Source organism: Hypanus sabinus, chromosome 23, assembly GCF_030144855.1.
Source record: "Hypanus sabinus isolate sHypSab1 chromosome 23, sHypSab1.hap1, whole genome shotgun sequence".
NCBI lineage: Eukaryota > Metazoa > Chordata > Chondrichthyes > Myliobatiformes > Dasyatidae > Hypanus > Hypanus sabinus.
Window position 1 is genome coordinate 50,402,785 of NC_082728.1, and position 21,650 is coordinate 50,424,434.

Below are 21,650 nucleotides of genomic sequence, written 5' to 3' on the forward strand. Positions count from 1 at the left end.
ATAAATTTCATCCCACTTTGATGAGGCTCCCAGTGGCTACCCATTTCAATTTGAATTCCCAGTCCCATTCTGACATGTCTGCCCATTGCCTCCTCTACTGCCAGGATGAGGCCAAACTTGTATTCCATCTGGGTAGCTTCCAACCTGATGGCATGAGCATCAATTTCTCTAACCTGGTAATTTCTCCCCCCTCCCTCCTCTCTCTTTCCATTCCCCATTCTGGTTGCCCTCTCACTGCTTCTTTTCTCCTCACCTGCCTGTCACCACTCTCTGGTTCTCCCCTCCTTCTTTCTTCCATGGTCCACTATTTCCACCCCCCCCCTCCCCATCAGTCCTTTACCTCTCTGGGTCTGACCTATCACCTTCCAGCTTGTACTCCTTCCCCTACCCACTTCCTTATTCTGGTTTCTGCCCTGTTCCTTTCCAGTCCTGATGAAGAGTCTCGGTCTGAAATGTCAACTGTTTATTCCCCTCCGTAGATGCTGCCTGGCCTGCTGACCTCCTCCTGCGTTTTGTGTGGAGCTCAAGATTTCCAGCATCTGCAGAATCTCTTGTTTACGTAGCTATTTTAGGCTTGTGTCTTTCTATGTATGAGCTATTGTTTAATATTAGAACAATGCATGTTGTAACGTTTCCAAATTCTGAATTTATCTTGAGAATTATTACTTTTCTCTTAATGGTCATTTATAATTTTGACTTAAATATAGGAGGCATGATGAAATTTTCAGATGAAACAAAACTTGATCATGAAATTGACAGCAAGAAGGAGAGCAATTTAAGGATATAAATCAGCTGGATAAGGTGGGTAGAGTTTTGGCAAGAAGAATTTAATCTAGATGAGTGCAGGGTAGTGCATTTAGGGGATGTTAGAAGGCAGGTGGATACTGAGACGTGTTAGAAAAGGTTAGGGTTAAAGGACGTAGGACAGGTGGATACGTTTGCTGAACTGTCATATGAGTTGCTTTCCTTTATTACTTGAGGTATAGAGTGCAAGAGCAAGGAGGCAATGTGAAAGTAGCAGTTTGGCCACAACTTGAGTAGCTACATGGAGTTGCGTTTGTGGATTTAGGGTAGATATGATTCGAACAGGAAGGTTTGCTCTGGTGATTTATGAGCATGTTGCCAGAAATGGAAAACTGTAATTGGGAAAGTCTGGATAGGCTCGCCTCTTTTTGAATTAGGGGAGGGTGAGGAGAGGCTTCACTGAGGTTCCACTGGGGCGGCATAGAGGTTAGTGTAACGCTTTATGGTGTCAGCAACCTGGGTTGGATTCCTGCCGCTCTCTAGGTACTCCTGTGACAGTGTGGGTTTCCAGTTTTCTCCCACATTCCAAAAGACACAGGGGTAGCAAGTTGTAGGCGTGCTATATAGGCGCTGGAAGCATGGAGACACTAGCTGCCCCAGCACACCCTGAGATACAAATGACATATTTCAATGTTTTGATGTATACATGATAAATAAAGTTGATCTCTAATCCTTAAAATTACAAACAGCCTTCATTGGAAGGCTGATTCTGATTCAGGAAGGGTTGTTTTCATTTAGAGTGATCAAAAATCAAGGAGACAGGGATTTAAAGTAAATGAATTAGAAATAACATGTAGGGTATGAAGCTTACCGAGGCAGAAATTTAAAAAGTACTTGAATGTACACTTGAAGGCCCATGAGCAGCAGCGCTCCAGGTTTGATGTTGGTAGATGATACTAGGCTGAATATTTTTGTGGCCAGTAAGAGAAACAATAGTTTGAATAACGGCCTTCAGTTTTCTGAATGAGTTTGTTGAATAATGGAACTTGATGGTCCACTATTCAACTATACTGGACCAGCAAGCTCCACTATTCATTATAATTCGGTGGACTGAACCATATTCATGCGTTCATCTTCAGATCAGAATGAATACCCCAGTTATCACCAATGTCACTGAGGCCTGTCTGGATGAGTGCGTATCTTTGAGAACATACTGGACATGTCCAATCCAAAAGCATAGATGGAAAAGAAGATACTCTCTCTGCTCATGACTAGATCTGTGGTTTTCAAGACTGGCTCAACCTATGGAAGGTCATTGAAAGAGCGAAAAAGCAATTCCTTGTGAAGTTGGAGACACAATTGAATGGACAAAAGCTGTGACCGGGTTTGCAGCCGTTACTTCCTGTAAGGTGAAACCTAATAACTGTGATGCTGTGCTCCCAGATGAGCTCAGAGTCTTCTCTGCATGCTTTGAAAGGGAGAATTAAAGTACCCTTGTGCAAATCTCCGCAGCATCAGGCAGCCCCGTGATCTGTTTCAGATGTCAATGTCAGAACATCCTTCAAGAGGGTGAATCTTCTCTCTCAAGGTGTCAGGCCCCAATGGTGTCCATGGCAGAATACTGAAAACTTGTGCTAATCAACTGCTTGGAGTGCTCAAGGACATCTTCAACCTCTTAAAAGTTCAAAGTACATCTATTATCAAAGTAGTGTATATATGTAGTATACAACCCTGAGATTAATCTTCCCACAGACAGCCATGAAACAAATAAACACCATGAACTTGTTCACAAGAAACATTAGACACCCAGCACACAAAAAAAGAACAAGTCATGCAAGCGGCTGCAGTTGGAGGTTCCCATATGCTTCAAAAAGGCAACAATCATACTAGTACCCAATAAGTGCAGAATGAACTGCCTCAATGAATATTGCCTGGCAGCTTTCATGTCTACTGTGTTGAAGTGCTTTCAGAGGTAGAATTAACTCCTGCTTTAGCAAGGACCTTTATCTGCTGCAATTTGCCTATCACCTTAACAAGTCTACAGTGGAAGCAATCTCACCGGCTCTCCATTCAGCCTGGAACCATCTCTACAATAGCAGTACCTATGTCAGACTGCTGTTTATTGATTACAGCTAGGTTTTCAACACCATCATCCTCTCAGTTCTAATAAATAAGCTTCGAAACTTGGGGCTTTGTGCCCTTGTCTTCAAATTGATCCTTAACTTCCTCATTGGAAGACCACAGACAGTGCAGGTCAGTAATAACATCTCCTTGCTGTTGGTCACCACAGGAGCTCCCCAAGGATGCAAGCTCAGCCCACTGCTCCACACATTACAGTGTGGCTAGGTAAATGCCATGTATAAATTCGCTGATGTTGGCAGAATCTCAGATGGCAATGAGAAGGCATACAGAACATTGGCTTGTTGAGTGGTATAACAACAACAACCTTGCACTCAACGTCAAGAACAAGGAGTTGATTGTAAACTTCAGGAAGAGGAAGTTGGGAGCACACACACCAGTCCTCATTGAGGGGTCCGTAGTAGAAAGAGTAGGCAGTTGCAAGTTCCTATGCATTAACATCTCGGAGGATCTTTCCTGAGCCCTGAGTGATTGATGCAATCTCCAAGATTGCTGCCAGCAACTATATATTAGCAAGAGTTCGAGGAAATTTGGTATGTCAGTAAAGACTCCAGCAAATTTCTCCAGATATATGGTGGAGAGCATTCTGAAGGGTTGCATCACCCATCTGGTATGGAGGCTTTAATACACAGCATCATAAAAGATTTCAGAGGCATTTAGACTCAGCCGGCTCCCAACCATCAAGGACATCTTCAAAAAGCAATGCCTCAAAGGAAGTCCCTCACGACCTGGAACATGCTGTCTTTTCATTACTACTATCAGAGAGGAGGAACAGTCATCTGAAGACCCATGCTTAGCATTTTAGGAACACCACCTTCCCCTCTGATGTTAGATTTCTGAGCAGTCCGTAAACCCATGAACATCACCTTCCTATTCCTCTTTTGCCTGTTTATTTATTTATTGATTGATTGATTGATGATAACATTTAATTTATTATGTCCACATTATACTGTTACCACAAAACAAATTTCAAGATTTATTTCCGTGCTAATGAGCCTGATTCTGCTGATAATGCTACACAGTCTTGCCATAGTGAAAGTCAGCTCTTGCCACTGCCTTAGACTGTGGAATAGGAGGAGGAGAGTGATAGTATCAAGCTGCTATTATAAAAAACCTTTTGCTTTCTTTTTGATTTAAAGCATTACTTCTGGATAACTTTTGGACTACTCTATTCCCTTTACATTGTAGAGTGCCAGCTTTCATCACCTATCTTGTAGCTTTAATTGCTATGAGACACACTTGCTGCTGGCCATGTATTGATATGTCCAGCCAGTTGTGTCTAATACTAGATGGATAGTGAAATCATTAATGAGCAGGGCGTATTAACTATGAATCATCTGTGCTTTGCATTACCAGCTGGTTCCACCAACTACTCCATCTTGTTTGCAATAAATTACTTTTATGATTTTTAGGAAAGTAAATGTCAATTTGCATGCAAACTTCAACTCCTTGGGAAATACTTTGGAAAACATTGTCTGATGTTTACGGAAGTAAAATTTGTAAAGAAGTACAAAAATCCAATGACCAACGGTCAGGAGAAATGACCTCAAAGACGCTAGCATTTCCTCTCGTATTTCCTAAGCTTTTGAGAAAGTTCTTCTGAAATATAGTGAATTCCAGTTAACTGGGTCATTGATTAATCAGAACAACTGTTTATTTGGAAAACTGTTAAAGGACAAAAACAATCGAGAAAATAGCTGGGACTCCCTTCATTTATTTGGGACGCGATGGTGCTTAATTGGATCATGAGATTGTTGCTCGACAGTTTCTAACTAGTGTCAGATGTGTGTACTTATGTGGCTGTTAGGCACTGCACCATGCTTAGAGTGAGCAATTTTTAAATAGTATCAGTTGCATGTGCTGATGTTCAAAAAACAGTGATTTTTCTCTCTGATAGTTGGCAACAAACAAGTAGGTAAGCCGTGACTGAAAATGAAATCATTTCACTACTTCAAATTAGGAACTATGAAGAATTTGAAGGTGTTGACGATCACATTGAAAATGAAGATTTGGAGGATGCAAGCACTGTATGAAGGCATTTCATTATCTACGCTAGATATCTGCGCTGATTTTTGTTCATTTATAGTTAAACACTGGATAAGTTCCTCTGTTGATAACCATTATGAACAAATTCAGTTTATAGTTTTGTCGTAGTATTGATTAGTGTTCTAATTTCTTCTGTATTTCATTTATATACTTAAGTTACTCAGTTAAATGGCAGTTTGTCTTTTTTTATATCTTTTTAACTATTTCCATGAAGCTTTGACTAATTGGGCAGCTGCTTAATTGGACCAAAATGTATTGGTCCAGGTGTGTCCCAATTAACCAGAATCCACTGTACTCTGAACTTTAGTCCAATCCTATTGTACATGTTGCGGAGGAGAACATTTGACTTGGTCTGTTCTTCACCAATGAACACAATGCAAAGAACTAGATCACTTCTTAAAAAGATCTTCTGGGAGAAATGGAAGTAACCCTAGAAATTCCTTGTGTTTTTCTTTTTATAATGACTGTAGATTTCGGGAATTTAGTATTTGGCATTATGCTTAGTAGTAACTAGGTAGTAATTTCTGAGCTGTTCTTCTGACCAGAAAATTGGAAGTTTAAGGCTCAATTTGTGTAGAGCAAAGAGAATTGATTTGTTACTGACCGCTTTGTTTTGTGGTTGAAAGTATTTGTCTTTTTCTTAAAATCATAAAGAAACCATGCAAGATACATTTGTTCACAAAGTTGTGCCATCTGTTATTTTCCAGACCTGCCAAGGCCAAGGAAACGGCTGATGGAACTGTTGATTAAAACTGCTCTTGAAAATAATTCTGGGAAAGAAGCTGAGTTACAAGCAGCAGCTACTAAAGAATGGAGCCTTCAATTCCAGCGAAGCCCCTTGGAGATTATTCCAACTAATGATGGAAAACGTGTGGGTGGGATTCGGCTGTCTGTCACCAAGCTGGAGGTAGGTACATTGTTTGGTGCTATTTAAGGTAGAGTACAAACTCGGAGGGTTACATGGGCACCAGCCTCCCCAGCATTCCCTTCAAAAGGCAAACCCTCAAAAAGGTGGCATCCTTCATTAAGGACCCCCACCACCCAAGACATGCTCTCTTCCATAAGAGAGGAGGTCCAGGAGCCTGAAGCTACTCCTGAAACTCGACATTTCAGGAACACCTTCTTCCCCTCTGGCATCAGATTTCTGAATGGACACTGAGCTTAATCCATGAACACTGCGTGACTATTTTTGCTGTCTTTTTGCATTATTAATTTAATTTTATTTCATATTCTTGTTATAATTTTTAGTATTTTTGTAATGTAGTTATCAGAATCAAGTTTAATATCACTGTGGCAGCAGAAAAATTGCAATTTATAATTTTTAAACTATAAATTACAATAAGAATAACATCTATAATTAAATAGTGCAAAAAGGTGACAGAAAATGAGATAGTGTACAGGATTTCAATGATCATTCAGAAAGCTGATGGTGATGGGGAAGAAGCTGTTCCTAAAATGTTACGTGTATTTCTTCAGGATTCTATACCACCTCTTTAATAGTAGCATTGAGAAGAGGGCTCGTACTGGGAGATGGGAGTCCTTAAAAACGGATACCACCTTTTTGAAGCATCGCCTCTTGAAGATGCTGTGGAGGCAAGCACCCATGAAGGAGCTTGCTGAGTTTGCAACTCTCTCTAACTTTTTCTGATCCTGTGCAGTGGCCCTCTATACCAGACGGTAATGCAACTTTCCGTAGATATTTCAGTCTCTTGTGACATACCAAGTCTTCTCAAACTCATAATGAAATACAGCTGATGTTGTGCCTTTCTTTGTAATTATATCAATGTGTTCAGCCCAGGATAGACCTTCAGAAATACTGACACTTAGGAACTTGAAACTCTTCACCCTTCCAGCTGCTGATCTCATGTTGAGGACTATTCTGTGTCCCCTCAAATTTTTCTTCCTGAAGTCCACAATTTTGGTTTTTCTGACATTGAGTGTAAGATTGTTGCTGTGACACCACTCAACCAATTGGTCTGTCTCGCTCCTGAACGCCTCCTCATAACCACCTGAAATTCTGCCAACAATAGTTGTGTCATCAGCAAATCTATAGATGGTGTTTGAGCTGTGCCTAGCCACACAGTCGTGGCTGCAGAGAGAGTAGAGCAGTGGGCTAACCATGCATCCCTGAGGTATGCCAATGTTGATTGTCAGTGAGGAGGAGATATTATTTCAGATCTGCACTGACTGAGCTTCTGATGAGAAAGTCAAGGATCCAGTTGCTGAGACGTGTCCAAAGGCCCAGATTTTGGAACTTGTTTTGTTACTTAGTACTGAGGGTATGAAGTTGTTGAACACTGTAATCAATAAATGGCGACCTGCCATAGGTGTTGCTATTGTCGAGGTGATCCAAGGCCAAGTGAAGAGCTTCTGCAAAACAACAAATTTCATGATGTATGTCAGTGATTTAAACCTGATTCTGAGATTGATCACCTTTACACAGAATTCTAATTGTTTAAGTGATACGTGTATGGACCTCCCACAGGTAACAATAAATGCGGATACAAATAGCCTATAATGTTCTAAGAAGTACTAACATGCATTTATACATTGAAACATTTAAACAGCCAAATGCAAATGGCATTAGCTAACAACTAACTTCCACTGAGACTTGGAAGCAGTACACACAGAATGCTGGAGGAAGTCAGCAGGCCAGGCAGCATCAATGGGGAGAAAAGCACAGTCGACGTTTCAGTCCGAAACCCTTCAGCAGTTCTGGAGGGAAAAAAGCTGAGGAGTAGATTTGAAAGGTGGGGGGAGGGGAGGGGAGAGAGAAACGCCAGGTGATAGGTAAAACTTGGAGGGGGAGGGATGAAGGAAAGAGATGGGAAGTTGATTGATGGAAGAGACAGAAGGCTATAGAAGAAAGAAAAAAGGGGGTGAGTTGGGGGTAGGGAGCACCAGAGGGAGGTGATGGGCAGGCAAGGAGATAACATGAGAGCAGGAAAAGGGGATGGGAAATGGTGAACAGGGGGAGGGAGGCATTACTGGAAGTTTGAGAAATTGATGTTCATGCCATCAGGTTGGAGGCTACTTAAACGGAATATAAGGTGGTGTTCCTCCAACCTAATTGTGGCCTTATGACAACAGTGGAGGAGGCTACGGATGGACATATCAGAACGGATAGTGGAATTAAAATGGGTGGCCACTGGGAGATCCCACTTGTTCTGGCGGTGGGAGCGTAGATGCTCGACAAAATGGTCTCTAAATCTACGTCGGGTCTCACCGATATACAAGAGGCCTCACTGGGAGCTCCGTACACAGTATATGACCCCAACAGACTCACAGGTGAAGTGTTGCCTCACCTGGAAGGATTGTTTTGGTTCCTGAGTGGTAGTGAGGGAGGAGGTGTAGGGGCAGATGGTGGGTTTTGAAATTGCAAGGTGTTGCTAGGCGAACAAGACTTTTTTTTTATTAGAATGGAGAACAGCAGGGAGATGCTTGATAGAAATGGTCTGGAACCTGATTGTCCTACTTGTGTAGAAAATGATTTGGTTTCTCAGTGTGCATGTATAAATTTTGAGATAAAAATTGAGATGGGGCCTGGGACCAATCATGAATTTGTACTCGGCATATCAACAGATAACAAGGAATGAGTGTAATAATGTATTCTATATATACAAGCTGCTGTAAAATCAAAACAATTCCAAGTTAATATAGCTAGTGTTCTTTAAGTGCTGCCTGTTTTGTTTGTTGGTAATCAGATAAATGATGTTCCATAGTCAGAGTTGCTTGTATTTCCTTTGTGAATAGTGAGATTACAAGTATGTTTGGTTTCACAACTGGAGAACTTTTATCTTCCCTGAGGGTTCAGAAGAATCTGCAGTGGCCATTCAGACAGAAGGTGTTGAAGATCTGGAGTGTGGATTAGTGCTGAGCAGCATTGGCTACAAAAGCCATTCGATTGACCCCTCTGTTCCATTTGATCAACAGCAAGGGGTGATCCCAAATAAGTTGGGACGCGTCCTACATGCACCAGGTTAGTTGGTAGCCAAACTCTGAACCAGCAGTGCATTATATCTGAAAGTCGATACACATCACATTCTGAGTGAAGAAGTTCCCCCTCAAGTTTCCCTCTTCCCTTAAACCAATGACTTCTAGTTTTTGATTTCCCAACCCCGGGGAAAGACTGTGTGCATTCACATGCTTCCCATGATTTTAAACACATTGATAAGGTTACTCCAGAGTCTCCTATGCTTCAGGGAATAAAGTGTAAATAAAGTGCCTGTCTAACTTCTTTGCATAACTCAAAGCCTTGGCAGCATTCTTGTAAATTATCTTTGCATTCTTTTCTTAATGACGTTTTTCCTTAAAATCAAAACTATGCTCCAGTTGTGGCCTCGCTAACATCTTGTATAATATCATGTCCCAGCTCCTGTTCTTATTCACCCAGCTGATGAAGGCTAGCATGCCAAAACTCGTCTTCACTGCCTTGTCTGTGATACTGTTTTCAGGGAACTGTATAATTGCACTCGTAGGTCCCTCTGTTCAGCAACTCTTCAGGGCCCTACCATTCACTGTGCAAGTTCTCCCCTGGTTTGACTTGCCAAAATGCAATACTTCACTGTCAACTGGTTTGAATGTCATTTGCTATTCTTCACCTGATCAAGATCTCCTCTTAATTTTGATGACCTCCTTCATTGTATGAGATGCTGCCTATCTGCATACTTACTAACTAGACCTTGTATATTGTCATCCAAATCTTTTACATAAATGAGCAACATTGATGGGCTCAGCACCAATATCCTTTCAATATTTAACCACTAAGAATCTTTGTTCCAATTTCTTTTCAACTCCAAAGAGTAGAGTTCTAGTCTGTTTAACCTTTTCATAGGACAGATTGCTTCATACCTGGAAATCATTGTAGTATGCCATCTCTGAACTACCCTCCCATGATGTGATACTTTTCCCTAAGTAAGCAGACCAAATGTTTTTGCAATACTTAGTGTGGTTCCATTCATGCTCTGTACAGTAGTGTTCTATGGTTCTGTAGACAGAATGACAGCATGTTTTCTGTGGTTCTAAATAGGATTCACAGATTTTGTACTCCACCCCTCCCCCCAAAATGAGAGGGAATATCCCATTAACCTTCTCTTTTACCTGCTGCACTTGCATGCTAGCCTACAACATTTCATGCTGAAGGACCCCCACCCCTCATCTCTATTGTGTTGTGGCCATCTGTAGTTTTTCTCCCCACAAAAAAAAACTATTTCCCAAAAAAACCACATTTTTTTCCTCACATATTCAATTTGCCAACATTTCCACCACTTCTTAAACTATCAAATATTTCAATAAGCTGTTTGTAACTTTCTCACAGCTTGCATTTCCACCCGCCTTTGTATCTTCTGAAAATTTTGGCAGCAGTACATCTTTTTTTCTGTAGCGTGTTTTTTTTCTTTATAACTGCTAAAGTTTCAGAACTAGTTCCTGTGGCACACCTCTTGTCACAGGTTGTCAACCCTAAAATGACACTTGTTTTCCTACTTGCTGTTCGTTAGACAATCCTCTGTCCATTCCAATGCATTGCAATCATCACTGTGAAAATTGTAACCTTACATGAGGCAACACACACAAAAAATGCTGGTGGAACGCAGCAGGCCACCAGGATTCTTTGTGTGTGTTGCTTGAATTTCCAGCATCTGCAGATTTCCTCATGTTTGCTTACATGAGGCATTTTGTTGTAGGTTTTCTGGAATGCCAAGGATACTGACTGGTTTCCCTCCATGCGCTCTAGTTAAGACTTCTTTACAAAATAAGTTTGTTGGACACAGTTTCTCCTTCAGGAAACTATAACTCTACTTGATTAGATTATAAATTACTAAATGTATTGCTCTTGCTTAATTTTTTCAACAATAGATCAACTTTTAGTTTCCCCTGACTTTGTCTCTCTTCTGCTTTGAATAGGGGTGTGATATTGGCTGTTGCTCCTATTCTGGTGCTTCTCCAGAAACCAAAGATGTTTGGAATATCAGTCCACTCTTTTTGGATACTAGAAAGCAAGTCATTGAGCCAGTGAAGATTTCAGCTTTTAGCCCATTACTGCCCAAACTGATTTCTGTGGTGATGGCATTGAATGTAGAAAGTACTACATAGTTACGTCATTGTATGTTCTATCACGAACAGATATTTTGTATCAGTCTGTAACTACTTTGCTGTTCCTTCGTTCCCCATAACATTTTTTGCAGCTTTATCTTCTCAAGGTCTTGTGTTTATTTTATTTTTTATTTATTTCTTGAGATACAGCAGGGAATAGCTTCTTCCCTCCATTTGAGCTGCGTTGCCTGATTTAATCCTAGCCTCTTCATAGAACAATTTATAATGAACCTACTAACCGGTATGTCTCTGCTCTGTGGTCACAGGGAGAACATACAAACTCTTTACAGGCAGCATCGGGAATTGAACCCTAGGTTGCTGGTACTGTAAAGCGTGCCACCACTTGGATCTCTTTTCCTTTACACATTAAGAGCTCCTTTGTTTTTTATATTCCTTGCTTGTTTGTCCTCGTAGTTTATTTTGCCTCCTTTTTTTTTTGACTTATTAACTTTCTCAACTCCCTTGGTTACTCATGGTTTTTTCATTCCTCCCTTAGAATCATTTAAAACAAATTTTTAAAAAATCGTTATGTAATGACCAATATTCCTTAGAGATTCGGAGACTATTTATTAAACCTATCTTGTAATCTATTACCAGACCGAAGAATGCCTGCTCCCTCATTAGCTACATTGTACATTGTTGTATAAAACCATTCCAGATGTACCAACTTTAATCTTATAACTGCCCATTCTAACTTGATTAACTCAATCAGCATGAAGATTAAAATCTCCCATAGTTGTTACACTGCTTTCTTGTTTTACATGCCCCATGGTTTGTAGATGTATGCAATTTCCTCTACCATAGCTACTGCTTGGAAGTCAATTTATTCCTGTCAATATTGTCTACTCTTTGTTTTTTTTTAAAGCCTCCACACAAATAGACGATACCTTTTGAGCCTACATATTCCTCACTATTTCTAATTCACCTTTTAATACCAGTGATCCATCTCTACCATTTCCTCACCCATTCTTCATAGCGATAAAATATTTCTGAATGCTAAAGTTACGAGTTTTGATCTCCCTGCAGATATGTCTCTGAAATGCCTGTCAAATCAAACCTATTCACCTGTTTATGTGCTGCTAGTTCATGCATGTTAATGCCAGTTCATCATACTCAAAGATTCCAAGCTTCTCATTTTGATTTTTTTCCTCTAATTCCTCTAATTTTGCTTGTAACCCTTTTGTACTTTGGCCCAGATTGCCTGTCATAATTGATTTCCTTCCCTGCTACTTGTGCTTTCTCTAGTTTTCATTTCTTTATTGCTTTTTTTTTCTTTTTCATTAATCACCTTAATTGGGTTTCAATTTGCTTGCTGTTCCAGTTTAAACCTTCCCCAAAAGCACCAGCAAACACTCTCATGAGGATATGGTCCCAATGCTGCTTGGGTATAAGCCATCCCATCTTCCATAAGCAGTTCCACTCACCCAGAAATCCATAACCCACGCTCCTGTACCATCTGTGTCCTGGTTATGAACAGGAGTGTGAACAGAGTGACCACAACACCAACTGGTCTTTTCTCCTGTTTTTGTGCTCCCTGGCACATTGTCCTGTAAGCAGAGGTTACTTGCATCAAATGTTTCTGTCAAATTTATTTCCTAATTTCATAAATTCATACTTTTTTTTCTTATATATGCCATTGGTACTGTTAAGTTCGGTGACTATTCACTCTTCACACTCCTTTTCAGTATACTGTATGACATCCTTGACCTCTGACAATATGCTACCTAAGATTTGCACCTGTCCCTGGAGAAATACTGTCTGTTCTTCTGTCACGGAAATCCCTTCTCTCTGCCTCCACCACTTTTGCTTCTTCTTTGTGCCGAAGAACCTTCCATGTTACTATGAACCTGGATCTCGCTGCATTCCCCCAACAATATCCAGATCTGTGTTCAGTCGAAGGAGCTGGTGCTTTCCTTCCTTCCTCCACTCTGCCTGGCCAACACCCATTCCCTTTCTGACTTGCTGAATGTGTTTTATTCACATGTACATCTCAGCATCGAGCCTACCCCATAGTGTTTATAGCATAAGCTTTTGTTTTTTTGATCAAATTTAATGAAGTATTGGAAATGTGGTGGGAGAGATTCTGCAGTGTTTGAAAACTCAAAGTAGTATGGTCAAGTAGGAAATTTAGTTGTGCACTCTCAAAACTGTACATTGCAAAAAGATTGCCATTTTTAATATACGATGGATTCTGGTTAATTGGGCCATTGGTTAGTCAGGGCAGCCGGAAATTTGGGACAACTTTTCAATTTAAAAAAACACAAAATCTAAATCGAGAAAATAGCCAGGAATCCTTTCTCTTTTTTTTTTGGAATGTTATGCCACTTGATTGGGGCAGTTGACAGTTGCCAAACATGTTCTAAGTAGTGCAAGTTGTGTGCACCTGTGTGGCTATCAGCCACAACACGGTATTTAGAGTGATCTGTTTTTAAATAGCATCAGTTACACATGTTTGTATTTGAAAAGCAGTAATTTTTGTCATAGATGGTTGGAAGAGATTAAGCAGTAAGACAATTTGGAACAATTTGTTTAACACTGTTTGCTTGGAGATGACAGAACCAGCCAGGAGTGAAAATGAAACAATTTCACAACATCTTAGGAATTATGACGTATTATTAAGGTATCTACAATTATCTTGAAGGTTACAATGAAAATAAAGACTTGGAGGATGAAATTGTGTGAAGTTTTGTATAAACATAAAACATAAAACATTTTGCAGATACTGGAAATCCAAAGCAACACACACAAAATGCTCAACAGTTAGGCAGTGGCCATGGAAGTGAATAACCAGTCACTGTTTTGGGCTGAAACCCTTCAGGACTGGAAAAGAAGGGGGAAGATGCCAGATTAAAAAGGTGGAGATGGGGAGGTGATAGGTAAAGCTGGCTGGGTAGGAAGGGTAAAGGGCTGTAGATGAAGGAATCTGATAGGAGGGGAGAGTGGACGATAGGAGGAAGGGAAGGAGGAGAGGGCACAGGCAAGTGAGAAGAGGTTAAGAGGCCAGAGTGGGGAAACAATAGAAGAACCCAGCAGATTCGCAGGTGAAGTGATGCCTCACCTGCAAGGAAGGTATGGGGCCCTGAATGGAGGTGTGGGAGGAATTAAATAGGCAGCTGTAGCACTTTGGCCACTTGCAGGGAGAAGTGCCAGGAGGGAGACTAGTGGGGAAGGATGAATGGGCAAGGGAATCGCCAAGAGTGATCCCTGCAGTAATCTGAAAGGGGTGAGGTAAAGATCCCTTTGGCAATGGCAGAAGTTACAGAGAATATGGAGCAGAGGCTCAAGGGGTGGTGGATAAGAACAAGAGGAACCCTATCACTGTTAGGGGGCAGGAAGATGGGATGAGTGTGGAAGGCAGTCCATTGTCTATTCTAGGTGTTTGTGCTGATTTTGTTTATTTTCAGTCAGTCGAAAGGACACAGTAGATGAATTCCTCTATCAATAACTAATACAGATTTATAGTACTGTAGAGGTATTGGTAGTGTTCTAACTTAATTCACAATTAAATGGTAGTTTGTCTTTTTATATCTTTTAATTACTTTAATGAAACTGGTTAATTTAAGGCAGCTGCTTAATTGGGACATAATGTGTGTCCCGCTAACCAGAATCCACAATATTTCTATTTCCATTCTAACTTTTAATTCAGAAAGCACTGAATTAGTAATCTAGAGAAATTTGAGAAACTCAAGATGCACCAAGGCTAATTTAGGACAACAAAAAAAGGATAATAAAAATGACCAGTGAATTTTAATGAAAAAATCCAACCACCCTATCAAGTTTAAACAGAACCTGTCAGCAGGGAAGGAAACCATGTTGTTGCCATTCCAGGCTTGCATCTGATCTTGGCCTTTGCTGATTCGCTTTAATTCAACAAGGAGTCTGTGTCAAACGGCTGGCCCAACAGTACCGTCACTTTGAAGCAAATATCAGAGTGTTGTGGCATTGACAGTGCTGTCTGCATCTTGACAATAACACGTTGTACTATACTATAGGCTTAAGTACTTGACAAGTGGGTGAACAGCAAATAATGATGGTTGTACACTGATCCACGATGGTTCAGTGTCACCAAGTGCACTTAAAAGGAGGAAATTAAGAATCCAGTCACATCCAAGCTTAATGAAGCAGCAAGGCTTTTTGAGATAGCAGAAAGTCATGGAAATAATATGTTCAATAGAAAATATGATGACAAATTTGAAACTATCATCAAACTGGTGGGTATTGCAATGTTTTTCTCTGCATTTCATTAATATCTTGCTTTTTTACTTTTCTCATTGTCTCAGGCATGTACTGCAGTGGCTGGGTAAAACGAGGACCAGTAGGGGTCATCGCAACCACAATGAATGACAGTTTTGAAACAGCCGAATCTGTTTTGGAAGATGTACAATCAGGAATATTGGATGTTTCTGCTTTGAAAGGAGGGTATAAAGTAATTGAGGCCTTGCTTAAGCAAAGAGGTGTGTAGTTTAAAACAATTCAGAACCTGGAAACACCAGTGCCAACCTTTAACTCCTACTGCAGCCTGGATTTTGACTGACAGCAGGTCCAGGCAGAGGCTTTACGCACTGCCATTAAAACCCCAGTCTCTCCTCCCCACCACTCAGCAATTCCAGCATTCTCAGGCCCCACTGTCAGCTCTTGGGTCCATTGAGTCTCCATCTTCCTCCCACCCATCCTTCCCTGAACATCACATTCTCTCTCCTCTAACAGCACCAACCCTCTTTCCCCCTCTGATCCCAGCTCTCATCTGTGCTAGTCTTTACAATTCCCCCTGACCCTACCCTCTCTGAGGCAGAATTTTCTGTCATCAGTAAGGGCCTCACATTTGTTCCCTTGCATCCACATCTCAGTGGGTTCAGTGTACGCCATGACACTGAGTTCTTCCCCTGCTGCCTCCATCTCTGAGCTTATTTCTTCATCAAGGACTCTCCAGTCCACACCAGTGACCCCTCTTCTCCTGTCTTTACCCCTACTCCTCTTCCTGGACTCCCCACTCTGGCCTTCTGCCTGCTCTGGATCTTTTCATTGCCAACTGCTGAGGAGACATCAACCGTTTTGATTTTCATACTTCTCTCTCCAATGCTAACCTCACTTGCTCTGAACGCATTGCTCTCCACTCTCTGCACTAAACCCAACCTCATCGTCAAACCCACAGATAAGAGGGTTGCTGTAGTCTGGCAGACTGACCTCTACCTAGCTGAGGCCAGGCAATAACCTCCTCTTGCTTTCCCCTTGAACAGGACCCCACTAAGTGGCACCAGGCCATTATCTCCCACACCATCACTGACCTTATCAACTCTGGGAATTTCCCATTCACTGCCACCAACCTAATAGTTCCCTCACCCCGCACCTCCCGTTTCTACTTCCTACTCAAGATCCACAAACTGACTGTCCAGATAGATCCATTGTTTCCGCCTGCTCCTGTCCCACTGAATGTATGTCTGCATATCTCAACTCTGTTTTATCCTCCTCGCCCACCCCCCCCCTCCCCCGACCCCAGGTCAGTCCCTTCCTACCTACATTGTGACACTTCACATGCTCTTGATCTTTTCAAATACTTCAAGTTCCCTGACCCTGACTATTGCATTTTCACTAAGAAATGTCCAGTCCCAAAACACCTGCATCCCCCATCAGGAGGGCCTTAAAACTCTATGCTCCTTTCTGGACAACAGATCCAACCAATTCCCCTACACCACCACTCTCACCTATCTGGCAGAACCAGTCCTCATCCTCGCTAATTTCCCCTTCGTCTCCTCCCACTTCCTACAAACTAAAGGTGGAGCCATGAGCACTCACATGTGTCCCAGCCATGCCTGTCTTTTCATCAGCTACATAGAACAATCTATGTTCCAAGCCTACACCAGCAACACTCCCCAATTTTTCCTGTACTATGTCAACGACTGCATTGGTGCTGCTTCTTGCACCCATGCTGAGCTCATCAACTTTGCTTCCAACTTCCACCTTACCTTCAAATTTGTCTGGTCCATTTCTGACGCCTCTCTACTCTTCCTTGATCTTTTTCATCTCTGGAGGCAGTCTAACCCCTAATATCTTTTATAAAACCACTGACTCTCACAGTTATCTAGACTATAGTCTTCCCACTCTGTCATTTGTAAAAATTGCCATTTCCCTTCCTTCAGTTCCTCCATCTCCACTGCATCTGCTCTCAGGATGAGGCTTTTCAGTCCCGAACAACTGAGATGCCTTCCTTCAAAGAAAGGGCTTCCCTTCCTCCACAATCAATGCTGCCCTCACCGGCATCTCTTTCATTTCACATGCATCTGCCCTCACCCCATGTTCTTGCCACCGGAGCAGGGATAGGGTTCCTCTTGTCCACACCTACCATCCCACCTGTCTCCGCATTCCATACATTAAACTTTCACCATTTCCAATTGGATCCCACCACCAAGCATATCTTTCCCCCACTTCCTCCACCCCCCCATTTCCTCCACCCCCCCACTTCCTCCACCCCCCCACTTCCTCCACCCCCCCACTTCCTCCACCCCCCCACTTCCTCCACCCCCCACTTCCTGGTTTCCACTCGGATCGCTCTCTTTGCGACTCCCTTGTCCATTCATCCCACCCCACTGATCTCCATCGTAGTACTTACCCTTGCAAGCAGAACAAGTACCACACCTGCCCCTACCCCTTCACCTCTTCCCTCACTACCACAAACAGTCCTTCCAGGTGAGGCAACATTCACCTGAGAGTCTGTTGGGGTCATCTACTGTATCTAGAGCTCCTGGTGTAGCCTCCTGTGTATTGGTGAGACCTGCTGTTGATTGGGAGACCGCTTCGACAAGCACTTTTGCTCCATCTGTCACAAAAAGCAAGATCTCCCACTAGCCACCCATTTCAATTCTACTTCCCATTTCGACATGTCAGTCCAGGGCCGCCTGTACTGCCATGATGAGGACACACTCTGATTGGAGAAGCAACACCTCACATTCCAAATGGGTAGCATGAATATCGATTTCTCGAACTTCCAGTAATTGCCACACACCCCTTCACCACTCCCCATTCCTGTTTCCCTCTCTCACCTTATCTTCTTACCTGCCTATCACCTCCCCCTTCCCTTTATTCCATGGTTTTTTGTCCTCTCCTATCAGATTCCCCCTTCTCCAGCCCTTTACCTCTTTAATCAACTTCCCAGCTCTTTACTTCACCCTCTCCCCCTCTCCCAGTTTCACCTATCACCTACCACCTTGTACTACTTCCTCTGCTCACCCCACCTTTTTGCTCTGACTTCCCCACTTCCTTTCCAATCCTGATGAAGGGTCTTGGCCTGAAACATCAACTGTTTACTCTTTTCTACAGATGCTGCCTGGCCTGCTGAGTTCCTCCAGCATTTTATGTGTGCTGCTGTGGTTTCCAGCACCTGCAGATTTTCTTGAGTTTAAAACAATTCTTCACTATGAATTGAGTGACTCTAAATGACGTTCATAAAGCAATACTGCCTAAATATAGGCCCTTTGGACTCACCAGTCCATGCTGAGTCCACGTAGTTCATCCCAATTTCCTTCCTCGGCCCTTTATCCCTCTGGGTCCCTTCCCACCATGTGCCCATCCAAATGCTGCTTAAATTATACTATTGTACCTGGCTCAACCACTTCCTTCCATGTACTCACCACCTTCTGCGTCAGAAAAAAGGTTTCCCTTTTATATCTTTCCCTTTTCATTCTAAATCTTTATCCCCTGGGGAAAAGACATTTATCATTTATGTTCTTTATAGCTCTCATAATTTTACACTTTAAAGTCCCCCTCTTTCATTTGTAGTCCAACGAATAACGACCTAGCCTGGACAACATATCTCTATAATCCAGATTCTTGAGTTCCTCATGACACTTTTCTTCCCCCTTTCTAGTTTAGTTATATCTTTTCTACAACAGGGTGACCAAAACTGTACACAGTACTTAATGTGCAGACTTCCCAATGACTTGTATAGCTGTATAGAGTCATAGATACAGGCCCTTTGGCCCATCTAGTCTGTGTCAAACTGTTATTCTGCGTAGTCCCATCAACTTGCACCTGGACCATAGTCCTCCATACCCCTCCAATCCATGTACTCATCCAAACTTCTCTTAAATGTTGCAATTGAAACCATATTCACCACTTCTGCTAGTGGCTTACTCTATACTTTGAGTGAATACCCTCTGGTTCACCTTAAATATTTAACTTTTCACCCTTAACATGACTTATAGTTCTAGTCTCATGGATCCGCAGTTGGGGGGGGGGGGGAACTGCTTGCATTTATCCTATCTATACCCCTCATAATTTTGTATTCTCCTGTGTTCCGGGCGGGGGGAGGGGGTTGAGGGGTGGAAGTCTTAACCTATTCAACCTTTCCCTACAATTGTTGTCCTCAGTATTGGCAACATCCTTGCAAATTTTCTTTGTACTCTTTCAATATTATTAATATCTTTCCTGTAAGTAGGTGACCAGAACTGTATACAGTACTCCAAATTTGACCAAACCAAGCTCTTATAAAACTTCAACATAACTGCCAACTCCTCTGATTTATGAAGGCATGTGTGTCAAAGCTCCCTCTATGATCCTATCTGTCTGTGATGCCATTTTCAAAGAATTATTGATCTGTGTAAGAGACTGTCAGGCACATGGATGAAAGAAAAATGGAGGTCAATGTCAGAGGGAAGGGTTAGTGGTCACCAACCTTTTTAAGCCCAAGATCCCCTACCTCAGCCTTAGTAAAAGGCAAGATTGACCACACATCAATTAGTTACACGCATGCACACTGGGGCAGAAAAGACCAGAAGTAAAACCCCACAACCCGGAAGTAGAAATAATGTATAAACACCTGGGGGGGGGGGGGGGTACCGACACTTTTTTTTGCACCGTGGACTGGTTTAACATTGACAATATTCTTGCTGACCGGCTGACGGAGGCGGGGGGTGTTAAAGCAGGTTCCTTATGTCTGGCCTATTCCGCAATTTAGCTTTCATGGCTCTCGGCTTCTGTCCCGCTTGCTCAGGTTTTTTCCGCTGAAAAATCTCAATGGGTTTGTCTTTAAATGCAGGGTGCTTGGACTCAAGGTGCCGAAGCAGTTTTGAGGGTTTCATTACCTCCGGGCCTGAACTCCAGCCTCCCGCCCCCCAGCCGCCTTGGCCAGGTGCGGCTGGTTGTGGGTGGGGTTACAGGACAAGGTCAGGGCTGGAGGTCTCTGTACCGGGGCCGCGGCGTTTGCAGTCTGGAGCGAGCGGCCGACCAAGCAGGGAGTGTGACAGAGCACCTGCCCGCCCCCCTTGTAGGATCTATCGGCCGACAAAAGTTTGTTTCAGTAGATTGCAGTGCGGTAGCTGCTCTGATACCTACGAAATGCTGAGCTCGAATTAGATCGTTTGCGAATATTTTAGCACCGGGTTCCCCACGAACATTCGGTGTGATTAAACAGGTTTAGAGGCAGTGCTCCAGGCCAGTAGCAACGGCACTTCCCGCTGGCCGCTTGAGGCCAACCAGTGATCCCTGGCGTGAGGGTATCACTGTGCTTAGGCGACTGATGACTTCGTGTGGGTTCAAGTTCAACAGTGAGCGTGACTGGGAATGAGGAAAGGTGCAGCTAACTTGTATCGTTTCCTCGCGGCCCGGTGGTTGGGGACCACTGAAGTACACTGTGTAGTGCAGGGGAGCTACACGCACGCGCAGTGGGCAGAAAGAACGGAACTAAAACCCCGCCACCCGGAAACAATCTCTCAACAGTATTTGTGTATTTATTTTTCTTTTTTTTTCGGGATCAACTGGGAAATTCTCAAAGATCGACTAGTCGATCCCGATCGACAGGTTGGCGACCACTAGGTTAGATTGATCGTAGAGTAGGTTAAAGGGTTGACATAACATCATGGATTGAATGACCTATACTGTTCTACGTATTCCAAGATCCCTTTGTTGTAACTTACTCCTCAGTACCCACCTGTTCACTGTGTAGGTCCTACCCTGGTTTGTCCTCCCAAACTGCAGCAACTCATACTTGTCTAACAAGGGTGTAACAAGGATGTTAGACAAGGGTAAGCCAGTGGATGTAGTGTACCTAGATTTTCAGAAGGCATTCGATAAGGTGCCACATAGGAGATTGGTGAGTAAAATCAGAGCTCATGGCATTGGGGGCAGGGTTTCAACATGGATAGAAAACTGGTTGGCAGATAGAAAGCAAAGGGTAGCAGTGAATGGGTGTTTCTCGGACTGGCTGGAGGTGACTAGTGGGGTACCACAGGGCTCTGTATTGGGACCACAGCTCTTTACGATTTATGTCAACGATTTAGATGAAGGCATTGAAAACTATATCAGCAAGTTTGCTGACGATACTAAACTGGGTGGCAGTGTGACATGCGAAGAGGACGTTAGGAGAATACAGGGAGACTTGGATAGGCTGGGTGAGTGGGCAGATACTTGGCAGATGTCATTCAATGTGAATAAATGTGAAGTTATCCACTTTGGAAGCAGGAACAAGAGGGCAGAGTATTGTCTGAACGGTGTAGATTTAGGTAAGGGAGAAATGCAAAGAGACCTAGGAGTCCTAGTTCATCAGTCAATGAAGGTGAATGAGCAAGTGCAACAGGCAGTGAAGAGGGCAAATGGAATGTTGGCCTTTATTACAAAGGGAATTGAGTACAAGAGCA

General features: G+C 42.6%; 1 protein-coding gene across 1 annotated transcript in view; it reads left to right on the forward strand.

Annotated features, from left to right (window-relative positions):
- fdxr (ferredoxin reductase) overlaps positions 1–21,650 on the forward strand; it is a 62,747-nt gene that overhangs the window by 35,391 nt on the left and 5,706 nt on the right. Inside the window, exons 10-12 of the mRNA XM_059948870.1 lie at positions 5,637–5,836; positions 8,737–8,908; positions 15,303–15,476. Coding sequence (XP_059804853.1) covers positions 5,637–5,836; positions 8,737–8,908; positions 15,303–15,476 — 546 coding nt within the window. The remainder of the gene's footprint in view (positions 1–5,636; positions 5,837–8,736; positions 8,909–15,302; positions 15,477–21,650) is intronic.